Source organism: Thalassophryne amazonica, chromosome 12, assembly GCF_902500255.1.
Source record: "Thalassophryne amazonica chromosome 12, fThaAma1.1, whole genome shotgun sequence".
Classification (NCBI taxonomy): Eukaryota; Metazoa; Chordata; class Actinopteri; order Batrachoidiformes; family Batrachoididae; genus Thalassophryne; species Thalassophryne amazonica.
Genome location: NC_047114.1, coordinates 2,109,206 through 2,126,056, shown reverse-complemented (window position 1 = coordinate 2,126,056; position 16,851 = coordinate 2,109,206). Strand labels below are relative to the sequence as shown.

The 16,851-nt window shown below is 39.6% G+C and overlaps 1 protein-coding gene across 1 annotated transcript in view; it reads right to left on the bottom strand.

The window, feature by feature from the left end:
• The window catches only part of sdhc (succinate dehydrogenase complex, subunit C, integral membrane protein), a 44,046-nt gene that overhangs the window by 9,308 nt on the left and 17,887 nt on the right, over positions 1–16,851 (bottom strand). The window contains exon 4 of the mRNA XM_034183738.1: positions 10,771–10,832. Within this exon, the coding sequence (XP_034039629.1) occupies positions 10,771–10,832 (62 nt within the window). The remainder of the gene's footprint in view (positions 1–10,770; positions 10,833–16,851) is intronic.

Here is a 16,851-nt window from a genome sequence, read left to right as displayed (position 1 = left end):
AGTGTGGTAGAGAGGTGAAGAAGAGAGTGCAGGCAGGGTGGAGTGGGTGGAGAAAGGTGGCAAGAGTGATTTGTGACCAAAGAATATCAACAAGAGTGAAGGCGAAAGTCTACAAGACAGTAGTGAGACCAGCTATGCTGGACAGCTTAGGGATGGTGGCTCTAACAGAAAGACAGGAGACAGAGCTGAAGATGTTAAGATTCTCTTTGGGAGTGATGAGGATGGAGAGGATTAGGAACGAACATATCAGAGGGACAGCTCAGGTGGGACGGTTTGGAGACAAAGTCAGAGAGGTGAGACTGAGATGTTTGGACATGTGCAGAGGAGGGATCCAGGGTATACAGGGAGAAGGATGCTTAGGATGGAGCCACCAGGCAGGAGGAGAAGAGGGAGGACAAAGAGGAGGTTTATGGATGTGCTGAGAGAGGACATGCAGGTGGTTGGTGAGACAGAGGACGATACAGAGAACAGGGTGAGATGGAAATGATTGATCTGCTGTGGCGACCCCTAATGGGAGCAGACGAAAGAAGAAGAAGTATATGTTAGCAAGACATCATAAAAACACTTCATCTAATTTTGATCCAACTGAGCTGCTACATGCAAACCAGTTCAGTCGAGTAAATGATCATATGAGCGAAGCTCCCTCATGATACACTGAGTCCCAAACAGGAAGTGTCAAATTTTGAGTCCACAGTGAAGCAGAAAATGTCAAATGCTGAACACTTCCTGGATTGAAACTTCCTGGATGACAGTCGATGAGAGCTCATGGAATCTTGCAGGAATTCAATGGCAAGTTCACACTGAAACAGGAAATGCTAAATTTTGAGCCCACAGTGAAACAGGAAATGTCACATGTTGACCACTTCCTGGATTGACAAGACAGGAGATCTCATGGGATCTCACAGGAATTCAGTGGCAAGTTGAGACTGAAAGAGGAAGTGCCAAATTTTGAGTCCACAGTGAAAAAGGAAATGTCAAATGTGTTTAACTTTGGAAAGGTTTTGTTATAATTCCCCCTAGTATTGATGTTTTTTTTTTGTTGTTGTTGTTGTTATTAATCTATTCTTTAGTATGTTGTTTTTGCCATCCAGGTGCCAGGTGCCATCCAGATGATGGCACCTGGGCAGCACAATGGCCCACACACTCCACACAAACCTTTGAAGCAAACTGGCGGCCATCTTACTACTCGCAGTTTATGTGGACCGCACATAGACGGTTTATTAGAATATCAACAATTTCAAGTAATAACTCAGCTGATTCTCTCATTTTCTTATTTTTGTTCTCCAGATGATGTAACCTTCATCCCTCCTAATGTGTGTCTGCCATGATTAGCCATTTGATTTATTTCCTTTCTTTCTTTTAGTACTTTGACCCATTCTCCCCTTTGATTCTCAATTACTCATATGTCACTGGGACAAATACTCAATTCTAAACATTATGATTCATTAATCAAAGTTTTACAAGCTATATATGTATGTGTGTGTGTGTGTGTGTGTATTGGTACTATTTCATGAAACAAAAGTGGGTGATAACAAAAGTCATAATGGATAATATAGCAACAGTGGATTTTTTTACTAGTTGCACTGAAAGAATAAAACACAACTTAACTAGCTATAGGAGAGGTGGTTTTCCCTTGCAATGACAATATTTCTTACATATAGCTCTACGAGCTTCGGCTTAATATTACAAGCAAAGCACCATGCAGTGGCACGAAGCTCACTCTATGGTACAGGGAGTCCCAAACAGGAAGTGCTAAATTTTGAGTCTACAGTGAAACAGGAAATGTCAAACACTTCCTGGATCAACACTTCCTGGATTGACAGACGAGGTGCCATGGAATCTTGTGGGAATTGAGTGGTAATTTCACACTGAAACAGGAAGTGCTAAAGTTTGAGTCCACAGTGAAACAGGAAATGTCAAATGTTAAACACTTCCTGGCATGGGTGGAACTTGTGCGGAGGCCAGGGTTGCACTGGACTCCCCTGAAATCTGATTGGACACAGATGAATGACATGTTACAACACTGCACGTCTGGCTGAAAGAGCTGCATTTTGAAATCAGTGAGTCCTATTGACTGCTAGATTCCTCCTGTCCAGTAGGTGGTGCTGTGTACCACAAAAAGTTCTAATCCACCTAAGTAGAAGAAGAAAAATGTTTGCCCCAGATCTGAACTGAACACGTCGTTTGAACTATGGACTTCTAATCACACCAAGTTATATTGGCGAGTAAATGACTGTATTTTATGCCAGAAATGATGTCCAGGTTGTTAAAAGCAGCATTTCTCCTTTAATTCAGGTTGCCTTATATATGAGTATGTCTCCAGTGATTTTTAAACAAACAGGCCTCTGTTGATTAAATAACCTCTTAATTTTGCTGTCTGAGTGACACCACGATGATGCATTTCTCTCAAAAATACACATGCCACGGAGTGTTTCTCAACTGTACTCAAAAGTATTGGAACAATTTGCATTTCACACATTTTAATTTATTTATGCTATTTCAAATACAAATAAATGAATAAATCTAGTTATCTTCCTTAAACTCAAACTGAAAGCAAATGTCTACAACTTGATAAAAATTAAATAAAAAATATAATTCCAGCTTCCTGATGAAGTGGTAAAAAGGAGGATTTTCTTAAAAAGACGACCTGATAGTTCAGCGACAATTTGGCAGAAAGTACATCTGAGATGAAAGACTAGATTTGATGTTTTGGTGAAGGAAACTTTTGTATTTCTTCATGATTGATGTAAATAAAATCCAAGACATATTCAGTGACTTGGAAATGTTCATGTTTCCATCCCCTGACTTGTCTGAAGAAAACTGGCAATAAACCTGATTATTATTTACAGGTTTTATCAAATTTTAGAGATTTGCTTTCAGTTTGAGTTTGAGGAAGATAATTTTAGAAATTTTTCTTCTTTTTTTGTTTTTCTTCTGTTTGAAATGGCATAAACAAATTAAAATGTGTTCCAATACTTTTGGAGGGCGGTATTATATATAGTGTGGTATTATTACTGTTTTGTTTAAGAAGGTTTCATTTTCACTGTTGCTGCACTTTGTGTCAAATAATAGTGATATTGTATATCATACTGATATGACAATCTTGATATACAACAACTTGGCCATATTGTATAGCTCCACTGTCAACTAGCTGAAAACTTTGAACATTAATTTAAATCTACATTTAAATGCTTAAAGTGGCAGGGGGTTAAAAGGGCTGTAATTAGGGGGGTCTGGAGCTCCCCGAAGCTGAAAGGCAAAAAAAGAAAAATGTTTAAAAAGGCGGGGAGTCTGGGGGGCGCCCCCCCAGAAGCTGAAAGGTTTTAGTCATGCTCATGTTCCCAAGAACCATTTTACTGAAAAAAGTCTGAAGGACCTAAATGACATGGTTAGAGCCCGATCCCACTGGGATTTAGCAAGATTTGTGTATTGATTGCGCACAAAATTGGCTCATAGTCGCTAAACATCCGCAATATCCGTGAAACATGCTTGTATGAATTGGCCGACATCCGCACACATCCGCAATTATCCGCAGAGGCACGTATTTCCGTTGCCAGGATTTTTGAGCTGCACAAAATTTGGGTTGCGGATGACATCCGCCTTACATACGCAATCAATGGATATATAGCGTGCCTATCACGTCCACATCACAAACTAAAATAAGTTGCAGCGAATGCAGACAGATTGGCCACAAATAAAGCGTTTGTATTACATCTGCTTTGCATCTGATTTGCGGACAATTTGCGACTGCATAACAAACACGTCACGTAAACCCAAAGTACTATATCAAAATCAAATCAAATCAAATCAATTTTATTTATATAGCGCCAAATCACAACAAACAGTCCCCCCAAGGCACTATATGTGGCAAAAATCGACATACCTGCCAGTCAGTGCCATTCCAGCTGTGGAGACGTACAGATGTAGGTATGGATCCCCAAATCACAATAGATCACCCCAGATCACCCCCAAATCATCACGATAAAATTGCCCGTCCCACAATCCACTGTTTAAATGCGCACGTAATATTTTCTCAACATGTCTCAAACTCTGAAATCTGGGTTTACCATCACTGTGCTCCGAGGACATTTGATGACATCGCTGGAATGGAGGTACTGCAGCAGAGGTAGAACCTCAACTACATGAGCCTACTGACGACACTTTACAAGCTAAACCAACTCTGACCACCAGCTCATACAAAAGGAAAGCAACCAGGAAGCCCTTGTTCTGCTTTGTTGGAAGCTGTAGTTTAATTAAGGCCTCAATAACGAGAAGAAAAATTGCTTCAATTTCTTGATTTTTCAGGTCAAGGTCGAACACTTAAATCCATATTTGAATGGCAGGGACACGAGGCAACACATAGTATTCCATACGTCTCTCACTTCCGTGGGTGATATATTTTGCTGGGTACAACACCAATTCCAATGAAGTTGGTACGTTGTGTGAAAGAATACAATGATTTTCAAATCCTCTTCAACCTATATTCAATTGAATCCACCACAAAGACAAGATATTTAATGTTCAAACTGCTAAACTTTATTGTTTGTGTGCAAATATTTGCTCATTTTGAAATGGATGCCTGCAACACGTTTCAAAAAAGCTGGGACGGGCCAACAAAAGACTGGGAATGTTGATGAATGTTCAAAGGACACCTGTTTGGAACATTCCACAGGTGAACAGGTTAATTAGAAACAGGTGAGTGTCATGATTGGGTATAAAAGGAGCATCCCCAAAAGTCTCAGCAGTTCACAAGCAAAGATGGGGTGAGGATCACCACTTTGTGAACAACTGCGTGAAAAAATAGTCCAACAGTTTAAGAACAATGTTTCTCAACGTTCAATTGTAAGAAATTTAGGGATTCCATCATCTACAGTCCATAATATAATCAGAAGATTCAGAGGATCTGGAGAACTTTCTACACGTAAGGAGCAATCCCAAAAACCAACATTGAATGCCCGTGACCTTCGATCCCTCAGGCAGCACTGCATTAAAATCAGACATTATTGTGTAAAGGATCTTACTGCGTGGGCTCAGGAACACTTCAGAAAACCATTGTCAGTTAACACAGTTCGTCGCTACATCTACACGTGCAGGTTAAAACTCTACCATGAAAACTGAAAGCCAAACATCAACAACATCCAGAAACACTGCCGCCTTCTCTGGGCCCGAGCTCATTTGAAATGAACAGACGCAAAGTGGAAAAGTGTGCTGTGGTCTGATGAGTCCACATTTCAAATTGTTTTTGGAAATCATGGACGTCATGTCCTCTGGACAAAAGAGGAAAAAGACAATCCAGATTGTTACCAGCGCAAAGTTCAAAAGCCAGCATCTGTGATGGTATGGGGGTGTGTTAGTGCCCATGGCATGGACAACTTACACACCTGTGATGGTATGGGGGGGTGTTAGTGCCCATGACATGGACAACTTACACATCTGTGATGGTATGGGGGGGTGTTAGTGCCCATGGCATGGGCAACTTACACATCTGTGATGGCACCATCAATGCTGAAAGGTACATCCAGGTTTTGGAGCAACACATGCTGCCATCCAAGCAACGTCTTTTTCAGGGACGTCCCTGCTTATTTCAGCAACACAATGCCAAGCCACATTCTGCACGTGTTACAACAGCGTGGCTTCATAGTAAAAGAGTGCAGGTACTAGACTGGCCTGCCTGCAGTCCAGACCTGTCGCCCATTGAAAATGTGTGGCGCATTATGAAGCGCAAAATATGACAACGGAGACCCCGGACTGTTGAACAACTGAAGTCATACATCAAGCAAGAATGAGAAAGAATTCCACCTACAAAGCTTCAACAATTAATGTCCTCAGTTCCCAAACGCTTATTGAGTGTTGTTAGAAGGAAAGGTGATGTAACACAGTGGGAAACATACCACTGTACCAGCTTTTTAGAAACGTGTTGCAGGCATCCATTTCAAAATGAGCAAATATTTACACAAAAACAATAAAGTTTATCAGTTTGAACATTAAATATCTTGTCTTTGTGGTGTATTCAATTGAATATAGGTTGAAGAGGATTTGAAAATCATTGTATTCTGTTTTTATTTACATTTTACACAACATCCCAACTTCACTGGACTTGGAGTTGTAACAAAACAAGGAAACAAGTAAGAAAACAGAGGTCTGTGAGCAAGCTCACATAGTGATATCACCCCATTTTGCTTTCATGTATTATATATACAACGGTGGTAGGATGTCTTTTGTGACGAGACATGTGAATTAAGAAATTGGTCGACCTCCGTAAAATTGACAAGATATAGTCAACAAAAGTTCAATCATTGCTCCTTGACACTGGACTAGAATTATTTGGAATTAATGGTGTCCTGCCATTATGCACTCCTTTAAATCCCGCCCACTTTCCAAATGTCCAGTCAAATCAGTCCCAGGATGTAGGACAGAAGTTAAAGACACTCTGTCAGTCGGCTGTAACGTTACTGTTGGAGTGAGTCCCACCTGACAGTAACAGTACCAACTTTAATCTACATTTATATTTACAAAAACAGCTAAAAGTAATTGTGCTCCCCTTAAAAGTTGTTTACAAGAGACTTCTAAGAAGTTCTTCCTGTACTCTTTGATAATACACGGTACATCCAAACTGCTGTCTCTTGTTAGACTTTAATTGGCTTCAACTTGTAATCAAATGCATCCACTTCAAATGCCCATATTGTTAAAAGATACGTCTCTCCAAATAACTATTTTGAAGCCAGCAATGGCAGGTGGATACCAATTACTGTCCTGGCCAAATGCAAAAGAACCAGAATATTTAATAAAATGTTGAGTTACTGCAAAAAAAGGAAGAAAAAAAAATCCAAGCTTCCATAACAGTTAAATAACACAAACTATACCCTGGAAATAGATGCTGGCAGCCTTCAGTAATGTTTAGACACAGAAGCTCTGGCATTATCGACAGCCTCTAAACTTTCCTTGAAGCCAGAAGAAGGTTCTTCCAGCTGTCTGCTGGCTCTTTCCATCACTGTTTTTCCACTGCTGTGTGTCCAAGCTCCTTTCTGCTGTGACAGATTTCAGCTTTTAACGCGATTCACTGCTGGTCACTTTTTCAAAGACCTTCACTTCAGACTCAGTGTTCTGTCACTGGGCAACAAATGTGGCTCTAAAATGTCTTTGTCATCTTCTTATTTCACTGTTCCTTGATGCACTCAATGGTTCCTGTGCCAGAAGCAGTGTGACAGAACCTCCACCATGTTTTACTGGAGGTTGTATGTTCTTTTCCTTCTGGACTTCATTTTGTCTCCTCGACACGAACACATGCACTAAATTTCCAAACTCTGCATTCTAGTTTGGTTTCTTCTGGCCAAAGAAGATCATTCTGAAAAAATGTGGCTTATCTGTCAATTTTCTTTGCAAACATGAGTCTTGTCTTTTAGTGCCTTTCTTTCAGTAATGGTGCCGTTCGCCTGCGGTACCCTTTGAACTGTGCAGTGTACAGTCCAGCCTGAAACCACCCATCCAGATGGGTCCTGACCAGTCTGGAGCTCTTAGATGCCATGTGGTGTCCCTCCTTCATAGACGTATCTCACTGAGTGCCACACACTCAAAATTGGAATTTAAAGGTCTTTGGCGAGAGGTTGTCGCCTCACTCTCACACTGTTCTCTTAAGTTCTTTGCAAAGAAGAAACAGGAAGCCGCCAGTCCCTGATTATACAGTAAAACCATCATTCATTGGTTAACTCAGGTCAGATGACCAATATCAAATAGGAGAGTCCCGTTTGTGTGGTGTTTCATTTGACAAACTACTAGATTTTCCTGAATATAAGTTGCAGGGGTTTTGTTGTTGTTGTTTTTTTTTTTTTTTGGTTGTTTAGTAAGTTGTGTGACTTACACTCTGGTGTGACTTATATACAGAAAAGTCATGCATTCATTATTAACAACAACAGCAACAACAGAAACAATAAAACTACACAACAACAGCACAAAATTCCAAGAAGAGGCGATTAAACAAAATGCTAATTTTTTTATTAAATTGCTTCCAACAATGTGGGTCAGCAGCAATTCACATTCCTCTCTGTCAAATATCCCATATGTTGCCCACTGCATACGTGTTTGTCCATCTTACTTAAGTCCTTAAGTAAGCACACATGCTGTGGTGTGTACATGTGCTACACTGAGCTCTTGTCCGTTCTTAAAACTTGTCTCCAGGAAAAATACGTGTTAAAAAAGTGAGTTCCACAAACCGAAAAAAGTGTGAATTATACTCCAAGTAGAGACAGTCGTCATGAAATGCCCCACTCGCAGTACTATTTTCCATGTAAAGTGCAGGAATATGTACATGTGTGGGGTAGGTATTTGGTTGAACCCTCATGTGTTTGATGTAAACTGGGAGACACAGTGGAAAAATTGGAGATGGCATTATATTTATTTAGAGGATGTGGCCAACAGTGACCATAAAAAGTCAGTAGCCTCCGAACAAATGGAACTATAGGTAATTTTTTAAAAGTAGGTCAAGGTCACCGGCCTTTGATCCCATGCGTACTGCCAAGGTACATTGCGGCGAACAAATTTCAGGCGAAGGATTTGACAGTTGTGACCATTGGTGACCCTGAAAAGTCGGTCAAAGCCACCAACCTTGGAACCCATGTGAAGTACTCCTCCAAAGCATGTACCCACCAAATATGAAGTTTCTGTGAGCAAAAGGTGCCACGCTACGCGGACGGACAGACGAACATACGAACAGACAGTAGGATGGATGGAAAGGACAACCCGGATGCTATATGCCCTCGGGGCATAAAAATACACTCATTTAATTTCAAACATATATTAATAACTGAGTCCTGTGTTTATTTGGGTATTTTACTATATCAATACTTTTCCCATTTGCCACTGAATCTGTTCAAAAACTTTGGACATTTTGTTTTATTTCTGGAGATGTTCTGAATTAGATATTTGAAAATCGAGTGTACCAATCATTTGACCAGGATTGTGCGAGCAAATCTCTTGGACATGAAAATACATAAAATCTTCTGAGAGAAGAGTGTTCCTTTGATTTATTTTTAAAAGGGTTCTTGGTTTGGACATGGTGACAGGTTAAAGGTGGCCGTATCTCTGTTGTTCCTCTTAACATGCAGCACTGAGACAAAACCAGTACAAAATGTACCTACAACATGTCAAAAAAGTTATAAAAAGGTCCTGCTGAAGTTAAAGTCTTGAAGAACACTGTCTGGGAAATGTTTGCAAAGGAGAAACTGACATTTACTCTGAAGATGAAGGACAAACACTTCACTTGAAAATACACGACATGAATCTTTATCAGACAAAAAGACAATGTCAGAACTTCAACAATTCAGACTTATGTTAAGAAAAATGGGTCATTTGTAAAAACAAACTCCTCATCTGTGTTTTGTTCATCTAAACAATTAAAAAATGTATTTCACTTCATACTTTGGGTTCTAGTTATTATTTATTTATTTGAGTTATTCATAGTCACTATAATTAACTTTTCAGCTTTTCCTTTCTGCCTTTTTTTAACAGGTGGACCTTTTGCTCTATTCTTATCTCTTTTAATTACCGTTTATGCAAAAGGTTATAACTGTCCAAATTATTTTAAGAATTGTTTCTCCTTTCATATAATTTCTCACTGTAAGAGTTTTAATCATTTGATTAGTGTTTTTCTGTTGTTGTTGTTTGTTTGTTTTTAAACATACATTGGACATTTCCCCTGAAAGCTTTACCTTCCACGCAAAAGAAAACTAGTAATAAATGCTATTACGATGGACAATTGTCAAGATGAATGCAAGAAATAATTTCAGATTTTGCTGTGGATGTCCACAGCGGATCTAATGTGGCTCCATTTCATACAGCCTTCACTATGCCTCAAACATGCAGCTTCCTTTGTGGCCAGTAGACTGATTGGTGGGTTATAGCAAGAAAATGGTGCATGATGGGTACATTTTAGGGTAGTTTTCATGATCAGCTGCACAAAATTCATGAGACACACACACACACACACACACACACACACACACACACACACACACACACACACACACACACACACACACACACACACACACCTAAAAGTGTTCAGGAAGCTGAATCTTTATTGTCCGGTGTCATCAGTGAGGGTGAGTGTCTTGGTCTGACATTTAGTGAGCCGGCAAATAAGTAAATATAATCAAAGTCAGCTTTGGCAGCCTGCGCCATTAAGGCCGCTCGTGACGCTGTAACACAACTTCCACACAGGGCAAAGGACTAAAAGCTATCAGCAGGCCCAGCGTTAGAACTGATATTTAGATGCAGAGAATCAAGTAAATGCTTTTAGTGAGAATCAATACGATGGACTCAAAATGCCCTAAAGAGGTTTCCAGGGTCAATGCAAGGTGCAGCAGAAGAGCTTAAATTTCATTTTGAGTTCATCGTACAATTAAGATTCATCTGTAGGTGTTCAGATCTGTGCAACACTAAAATTCCAGTGGACACGCCCCCACATTGTAAACGAGGCACAGTTGGAAGGCTGTTTGGTCCAAAGCACCAGTCAAAAGTTTGGACACACTTTGCCAATCAGTGGAGGTTAGTACGGCTACGCAAGCAAGCAAGACGAACACGACGAAATATAAAATCAGACATCAAAGGTAGAAAAAGTATCACGGCCTTTGAAGTGGAAAGTACCAGTGATCACTGACAACTGAGGGTTTGCTAGTTGTAACAAGAGCAAATGAGAAACAAACTGAAGAAACATAATAATATTTACTTAATTAGATTAAGGTTTAAAAAAATGCTAATGAAAACCAGCGTTACCTCCACTGAGGCCCACTCCACTTATTCTGTGTGCAATGGACATAGCCATTGGGAAGGACCATCTGAAAGAAGGATGACAAACATTAATGACAGACATTTGAAATTAAGTGACAATGTCATCAGTCATCTGGGCGCCGACTTTTCACTGGAAAACAAAATGAGTGGGTTTTTGTTTTAAGGTGCCTTGACACTTGCACGATTTTGATCCGCGCACTTTCACACACTTCATCATGAAGATCCCACCCACTGTGTTCCCAGCTGGATGCCGCGCTTTGTGCGCTGGACGCTGCGTATGGAAAATAATTATTTTGTAGCGGATTAATCATTTTCTCTCAGAATTTGGCTGTTGAAAATGCCTCTAATCGCTTCCAGAATCAGAGGACTGTTCCAGCTGCTGCTTTTCTCTCTCTCAATCTAGTGCACTTAATGAGGTGGAGAACATATTTGGAACAGCCTAAAAGGTAATTATCTGTAGTGTTTATATTGTAATAGCCTGGTAAAACAGTTGCATGTTTATTCCTTCTTGTGAGCAATTCTAAAAGTATGTTTATGATCGATTTAACATCTCGTTATAATCATTCAGATGAGCTGCACTCTGATGCGGTGCGCTAACACGATCACTCGCACTAACACGCAGTGTTTTTTAATTGTTTGCATAATGTTCATGTGGAGTTCATGTAATTAATGCGTGATGGAGAGTTTGAACATTTCAAAATTTTCTTTGCGCACTTGTACAAAGCTGCGCACAGTTTACAGTGGTTTACAAGAGTTTGAGACAAGTTTACTCTCCTGCACGGCAGATTGCGTGCAAGTGCGCGGAACAAAGTCATGCGAGTGTCAAGGCACCTTTAGGTTATGTGACTGAAACACATGACAGACTGAGGACGATTCAAGGCTGCACTACAAAGTGCATTTGAACTTTTTTATCCCATCAGTTACGGTGCTGTTGCTGTGTGACGTAGCAGATTTTACTTTGCACTGCTTTGTTCTTGTGCAACAACTTCGGACTCAATCCCCCCCCCCCCCCCCCCCCCCCAATTAGGCTCATTCACACGATGACTTGAAGTGGCTGATGGTCAAAAATCTCAGTGAAATGCAGAAGGTTTGCTCCGGGAATCCTGTTTCCTGTCGTCATTGCAGGTTGACGTTCCGCAGTGGAGAGCAATGTTTGGTGACGGCTCACTGACTTACTACAGGATGAAGTTCAACTTTTGCCACTGGAAGGCAGGTGCTTTGTTAGAGCACCCCGCAGTGCAGTAGCATATCTTGACGAAGGTGATCATCAAGTCAACGTTTTGCGTCACTTACTACAGGTGCTTTGCTGAGACATTATCTACACATTTCTATATATTTCTTCGTGCCCGCGGGATCCAGAGGAGGTGTTGCTTCCAGTCAAACCTCCAATGTTGAGCAACAGAGGCTTGACTTTTCTCTCTGACTAGTGTTTTATTTTTATTTACCAATAATAACATCATGTCACAGGCGGCTCTCTGTGACTCCACTGTAAGTGAAGCAATATTAAGCAATGCTTCGTAAGAGTCGGACCCGGCTAACACGCACTTCAGCCCAGACGTGCGTGTTGCCCCAGAAAAATTTAAAATCTCAGATGCATTCTGGGACATTTTCAGGTCTATTTAGCCACCAAAAAAACTCTCCAAAATTTTATTTTTTTGTTGGGTCAGGTTTTCCACCCCAGTCTTTTCATACAACTTGTATTGTGCTTCCAGCCTTTAATCCAAAAACAGAAAAGTACACAGAAAAGGAAATGAACATTCAAAGAACTCAAAATAATAATTCTCAGTGTCAATTCAAACGGACCAACAGGAGTATTTATGGTGCATTAATGCATCAACGTGTTCAACCTTCACTCACTTCTCAGTTTTCCTAGTTTTGGCAGGAGCTTTTGGAGCTATTGATTATCTCTGTTTTCAAATTCTTGGCCATGTTAAAGGGGAACAGAAATGCCCACGGATTATTTATAGCTTGAATAAACACAAAAAATGCATTATTTTGATAGTTCAAGAAACACTACAGACCATAAAACATCTACAGAAAACCTTGTTTTAGTTGTGGTCTGAGAGGCTTTGACATCGACCGGCTGCTGCCATTTATGCAGGTCAGGCGGATGACGTCACTGATTGGGGGGAAGATGAGCCTCGTTCTGAGATTCTCTGCCATTGGCACCAACAAAGAGGTTATATACGAGTACTAGAGTACACACTCCCAATGCTGCCCACTAAACGCCAACATCCCTTCATGGACAGCGACATGACTCCTCCTAACCGGACAAAATATTGACCAAGTTCCCGGATGTTAATAGATTTTCAACGAGGACTCACAACTGAACACACTCAGAAAAACACTCCAAAATACAATGCCATATTCTGACCTGGACATTGAGCCAGTAAAATTAATTAACATTAAATGATGTCAGGAAAGTATTAAACTTTTCCTGACACACACACATTCCCAAATATTAGTGTTGAAAGTTACATGGATCTGATCTGTAAAGCCTGTTTTCAGCACAGCGCAGCTCCTAAAACCAACACCAAACATTTATATACATACTAGCTGGGGCACCCAGTGCTGCCCGGGTTAACCTGTTTTAGACATAAGCCAAATGCCAATCATTTTAATCAAAACAATTGCTCAACATTTGTTTTTGTAATGCTGATGTCTTATAAATATAATAGTTAATGGGCTAAAGTTTGTCCAGCAGAACTATAAGAGGTGGACTCCCCAAACTAAGTGGAAATACTTGGTTAAAAGACAAACACATTCCTCTGACCATAACAAACAGCATATCTGAACATCTAGCCTCACAGCTTTGTAAAGATTGTTTTCAGCAGCGCATTCAACACCATCCAACCCCACCTACTGGTAGACAAAGTGGTTAAGTTAGGTGTTAACCCAACACTTATTATGTAGATTAATAACTTCCTGTTAAATCGTACTCAGCAGGTTAAATTTAATCAGGCCATATCATCCGCTAAGGTCATTAACACGGGTGCTCCCCAAGGATGTGTGCTGTCTCCCATACTCTATACACTTTACACCAACGAGTGTTGTGCTCTTGCGACTACACACTCCTACTTCAAGTATGCAGATGACACTGCCTTGGTGGGGTTCTTGAAAGCAGGGGAGCTGTCAATGACCAGCTTTGAAGAGGAAGTGGGGAGCTTCATAAAATGGTGCTCTGACAATTTCCTTAATGTTAACGTAAGCAAAACAAAAGAAATGGTTATCGAATTTAGACGTAGAGCAGAAGAAGTACCAAACACTGTCGTCAACAACACATTGATAGAGAGAGTTAACACCTACAAATATTTAGGGGTTGAAATTGATGATCAGTTGAGATTTGACACATGTGCCGCTTTTAAGGTGAAGAAGCTTCAACAAAGAATGTTTTTCTTAAGAAAATTGCGTAGTTTTAATGTTGACACCTACATTTTAGAGTTATTCTATAAGTCTGTACTTCAGAGTGTCTTGTCCTTTGGTCTGGTCTGTGTCTTTGGTAGTATGCGTAAACAATATCAGGATAAATTGCAACGTATTATTAAAACAGCTAGTAGGATAATTGGGTCATTGGGTCCAGACATCATACTATACAAGGCTGAAAGTATTCTTGCAGACAGTACCCACCCTTTACATAACAGATTTCAGTTAAGCCAACGTGGTAAGGGGAGGCTACTACAAAGGAAAATAAGAACAACCAGGTTCAGCAAGTCATTCGTTCCCTCTGCAATCAGAATTGTTAATGAAAGACACAGTTCTCAGCAGGTGACTTGACACTGTAGTACTGTGTGTGTGTGTGTGGTATGCAGCAGTCTAGCTGTGTGGAGAGGAGCCAGAGAGGCATGGGGGAGGGGGTGTATTTATTTGTCTTTTATTTATTTACCTGTTTTTAAGTTTTGTCTACCTCGTTTGAAGTTGTCTGTACTATACGCACCTTGACCATCTGAATTTCCCTTCTGGGATAATAAAGTTAACTTTGACTTTGACTTTGAAGTCCTTCATGCAGACTTTGTTTTGCAATCAAATTTATATCAAAATTACACACAAAAGGTAGGTAACAGTAAATGTAAATATCAATGAATCAAAATTGAGGTAGTGGTGTATTTTACTGTTTTTACATTGCAATTTTACAAACATAAAATTAATGTATTCAGACAGGAAGGCAAACTGGGTTGTACAGGACAGTCAGGTGCTTAACAGTTGAGAACATAAAGTAGCTGAAGAAAGGGATTAAATAAACAGAGATGGCCAACACATATACAGGGCTGGAAATTTGAATCTGCCTGGTCATACCCACAGCCGGCTATTTTGGGGGTAATTTTCAGTTCATCTTTTAAAAAATGGTACCAGTTTGTTCGTCATGTCATGAGGATTCAGAATATATATAGTTTTTAGGGCTACATATTATAGTTTGGGAGTTTATCCCGGACAGACAGACAGACGTAGCCCTTTATGTATATAGATATTATATTTTTACAGTTATCCTTTATTGACCGAGTTTCATTCATGACGTCGGTGGTGTGTGTGTGTTTGTGCACATCTGTGTGTGTGAGTGGTGTGTGTAAGTGCGGTCCGTGTCCTCGGACGACACAGGCACGGGCAGGAAACATAAACCTGTTTATCAACCAAATGTCACAAACAAAGTGACAAGAAGAACCAAAACCACTTACTTATGGAAGGAAATATTTTCTCCCTTGTTCCTCTGTTTGTGGTTTTGCCAACATGTGCAGCTTTCCGCCATATTCCACCTGTTTCTTGACGAGACTAACAGAACTTCAATGAGTGAACTCAGGAAACTGCACTCATCCCCAGCAGAGGACGACCCCAACCAGTGACATCAACTGGTAGTGTCCTCCACTGACAGTGGACATTTACATGTCAATTTAGTGGCAAATTTGATTCAAATAATATTATCTACACTGAGCTCAAACATTCTGCAAGTGTATGAATAACACTTCATTTTTACCAAGGAATGCACAAACAAATTCTCAAAAAGCATTTCTGTTCCCCTTTAAACTCCTTAGATTAAGATCAAGATTAATTTCTAATTGCTGTACATTTCGACTTTAAAGAAAATTTTACATTAAAAATGTAATTATTAAAATAATTTTAATTAAAAAACATTACTTAGAAATCTTTGAGGTTCACCTGTAAATTAAAACCATAACATATCTGTTATTGTTGAGATAATTTCTTGATTAACATTATAAGTAACCTTGGGCATTTATTTTTAGACAAATAAAATAGCATGAAAAATAATGTGTACATTTTCAAATCTGGTACATTCATTCATTCAGCAAATGTTGAAATGTTTTTGGATGTGGGACAAGAAATATATTTCTTAAAATATAAAGAAATATGAAACAGCACTGTGCTATTTTCTTTGATTACTTGATAGTTAAAAAAATTTAACAAAAAAAACTCTGTTATTTTAAGTTGAGAGTTTTCTTGTAGTAACAGCAGTAACAATTTAAAAACTGTGTAGCTTTATCTGGTAAAAATAAAAATAAGATGAACAATTTACAACTACAAAACATTTACATCCTGCAGCTAAAAGCAAATGTTAGCTGATAAACTTCAGCAGAGCACTAATGTCACATATTATTTTGAATTACTCACCTCAGAAAATTTTTTTGTCTGCTGCTCAAACTCATTACTTTTGTGGTTTTGACTCGCAGACTGAGAGTTAAGCTCTCGTCTGTATGCTAAAGGCGGTAGCATTTTTAGCAGCTGGGAGTTTCACCCGTTAGCTCCACTTAATCTGTAAGAAAAACGCAGCTCATAACTTTTAATGCGTCACAACACAACAACAAAGTAAACCGTTTGGAGAATCACTGCGCAGTCCCCAAAAATATGATTTTATAAACTCCAAAACCCCCAAAACAAAAATGTCCTTCTTCTTCTTTGGAGATTATAGACGACCTGCTAACCAACATGGTGCATTACCACCAACTGTTTGGGCATGTAACTGAATGAAACCGAATGAATGGATTCAGACGTATGTTATCAAAAATAACCCAGAAATGTTCACCACCTGAGTTAAAAACCCAGATATCTGATAATGTC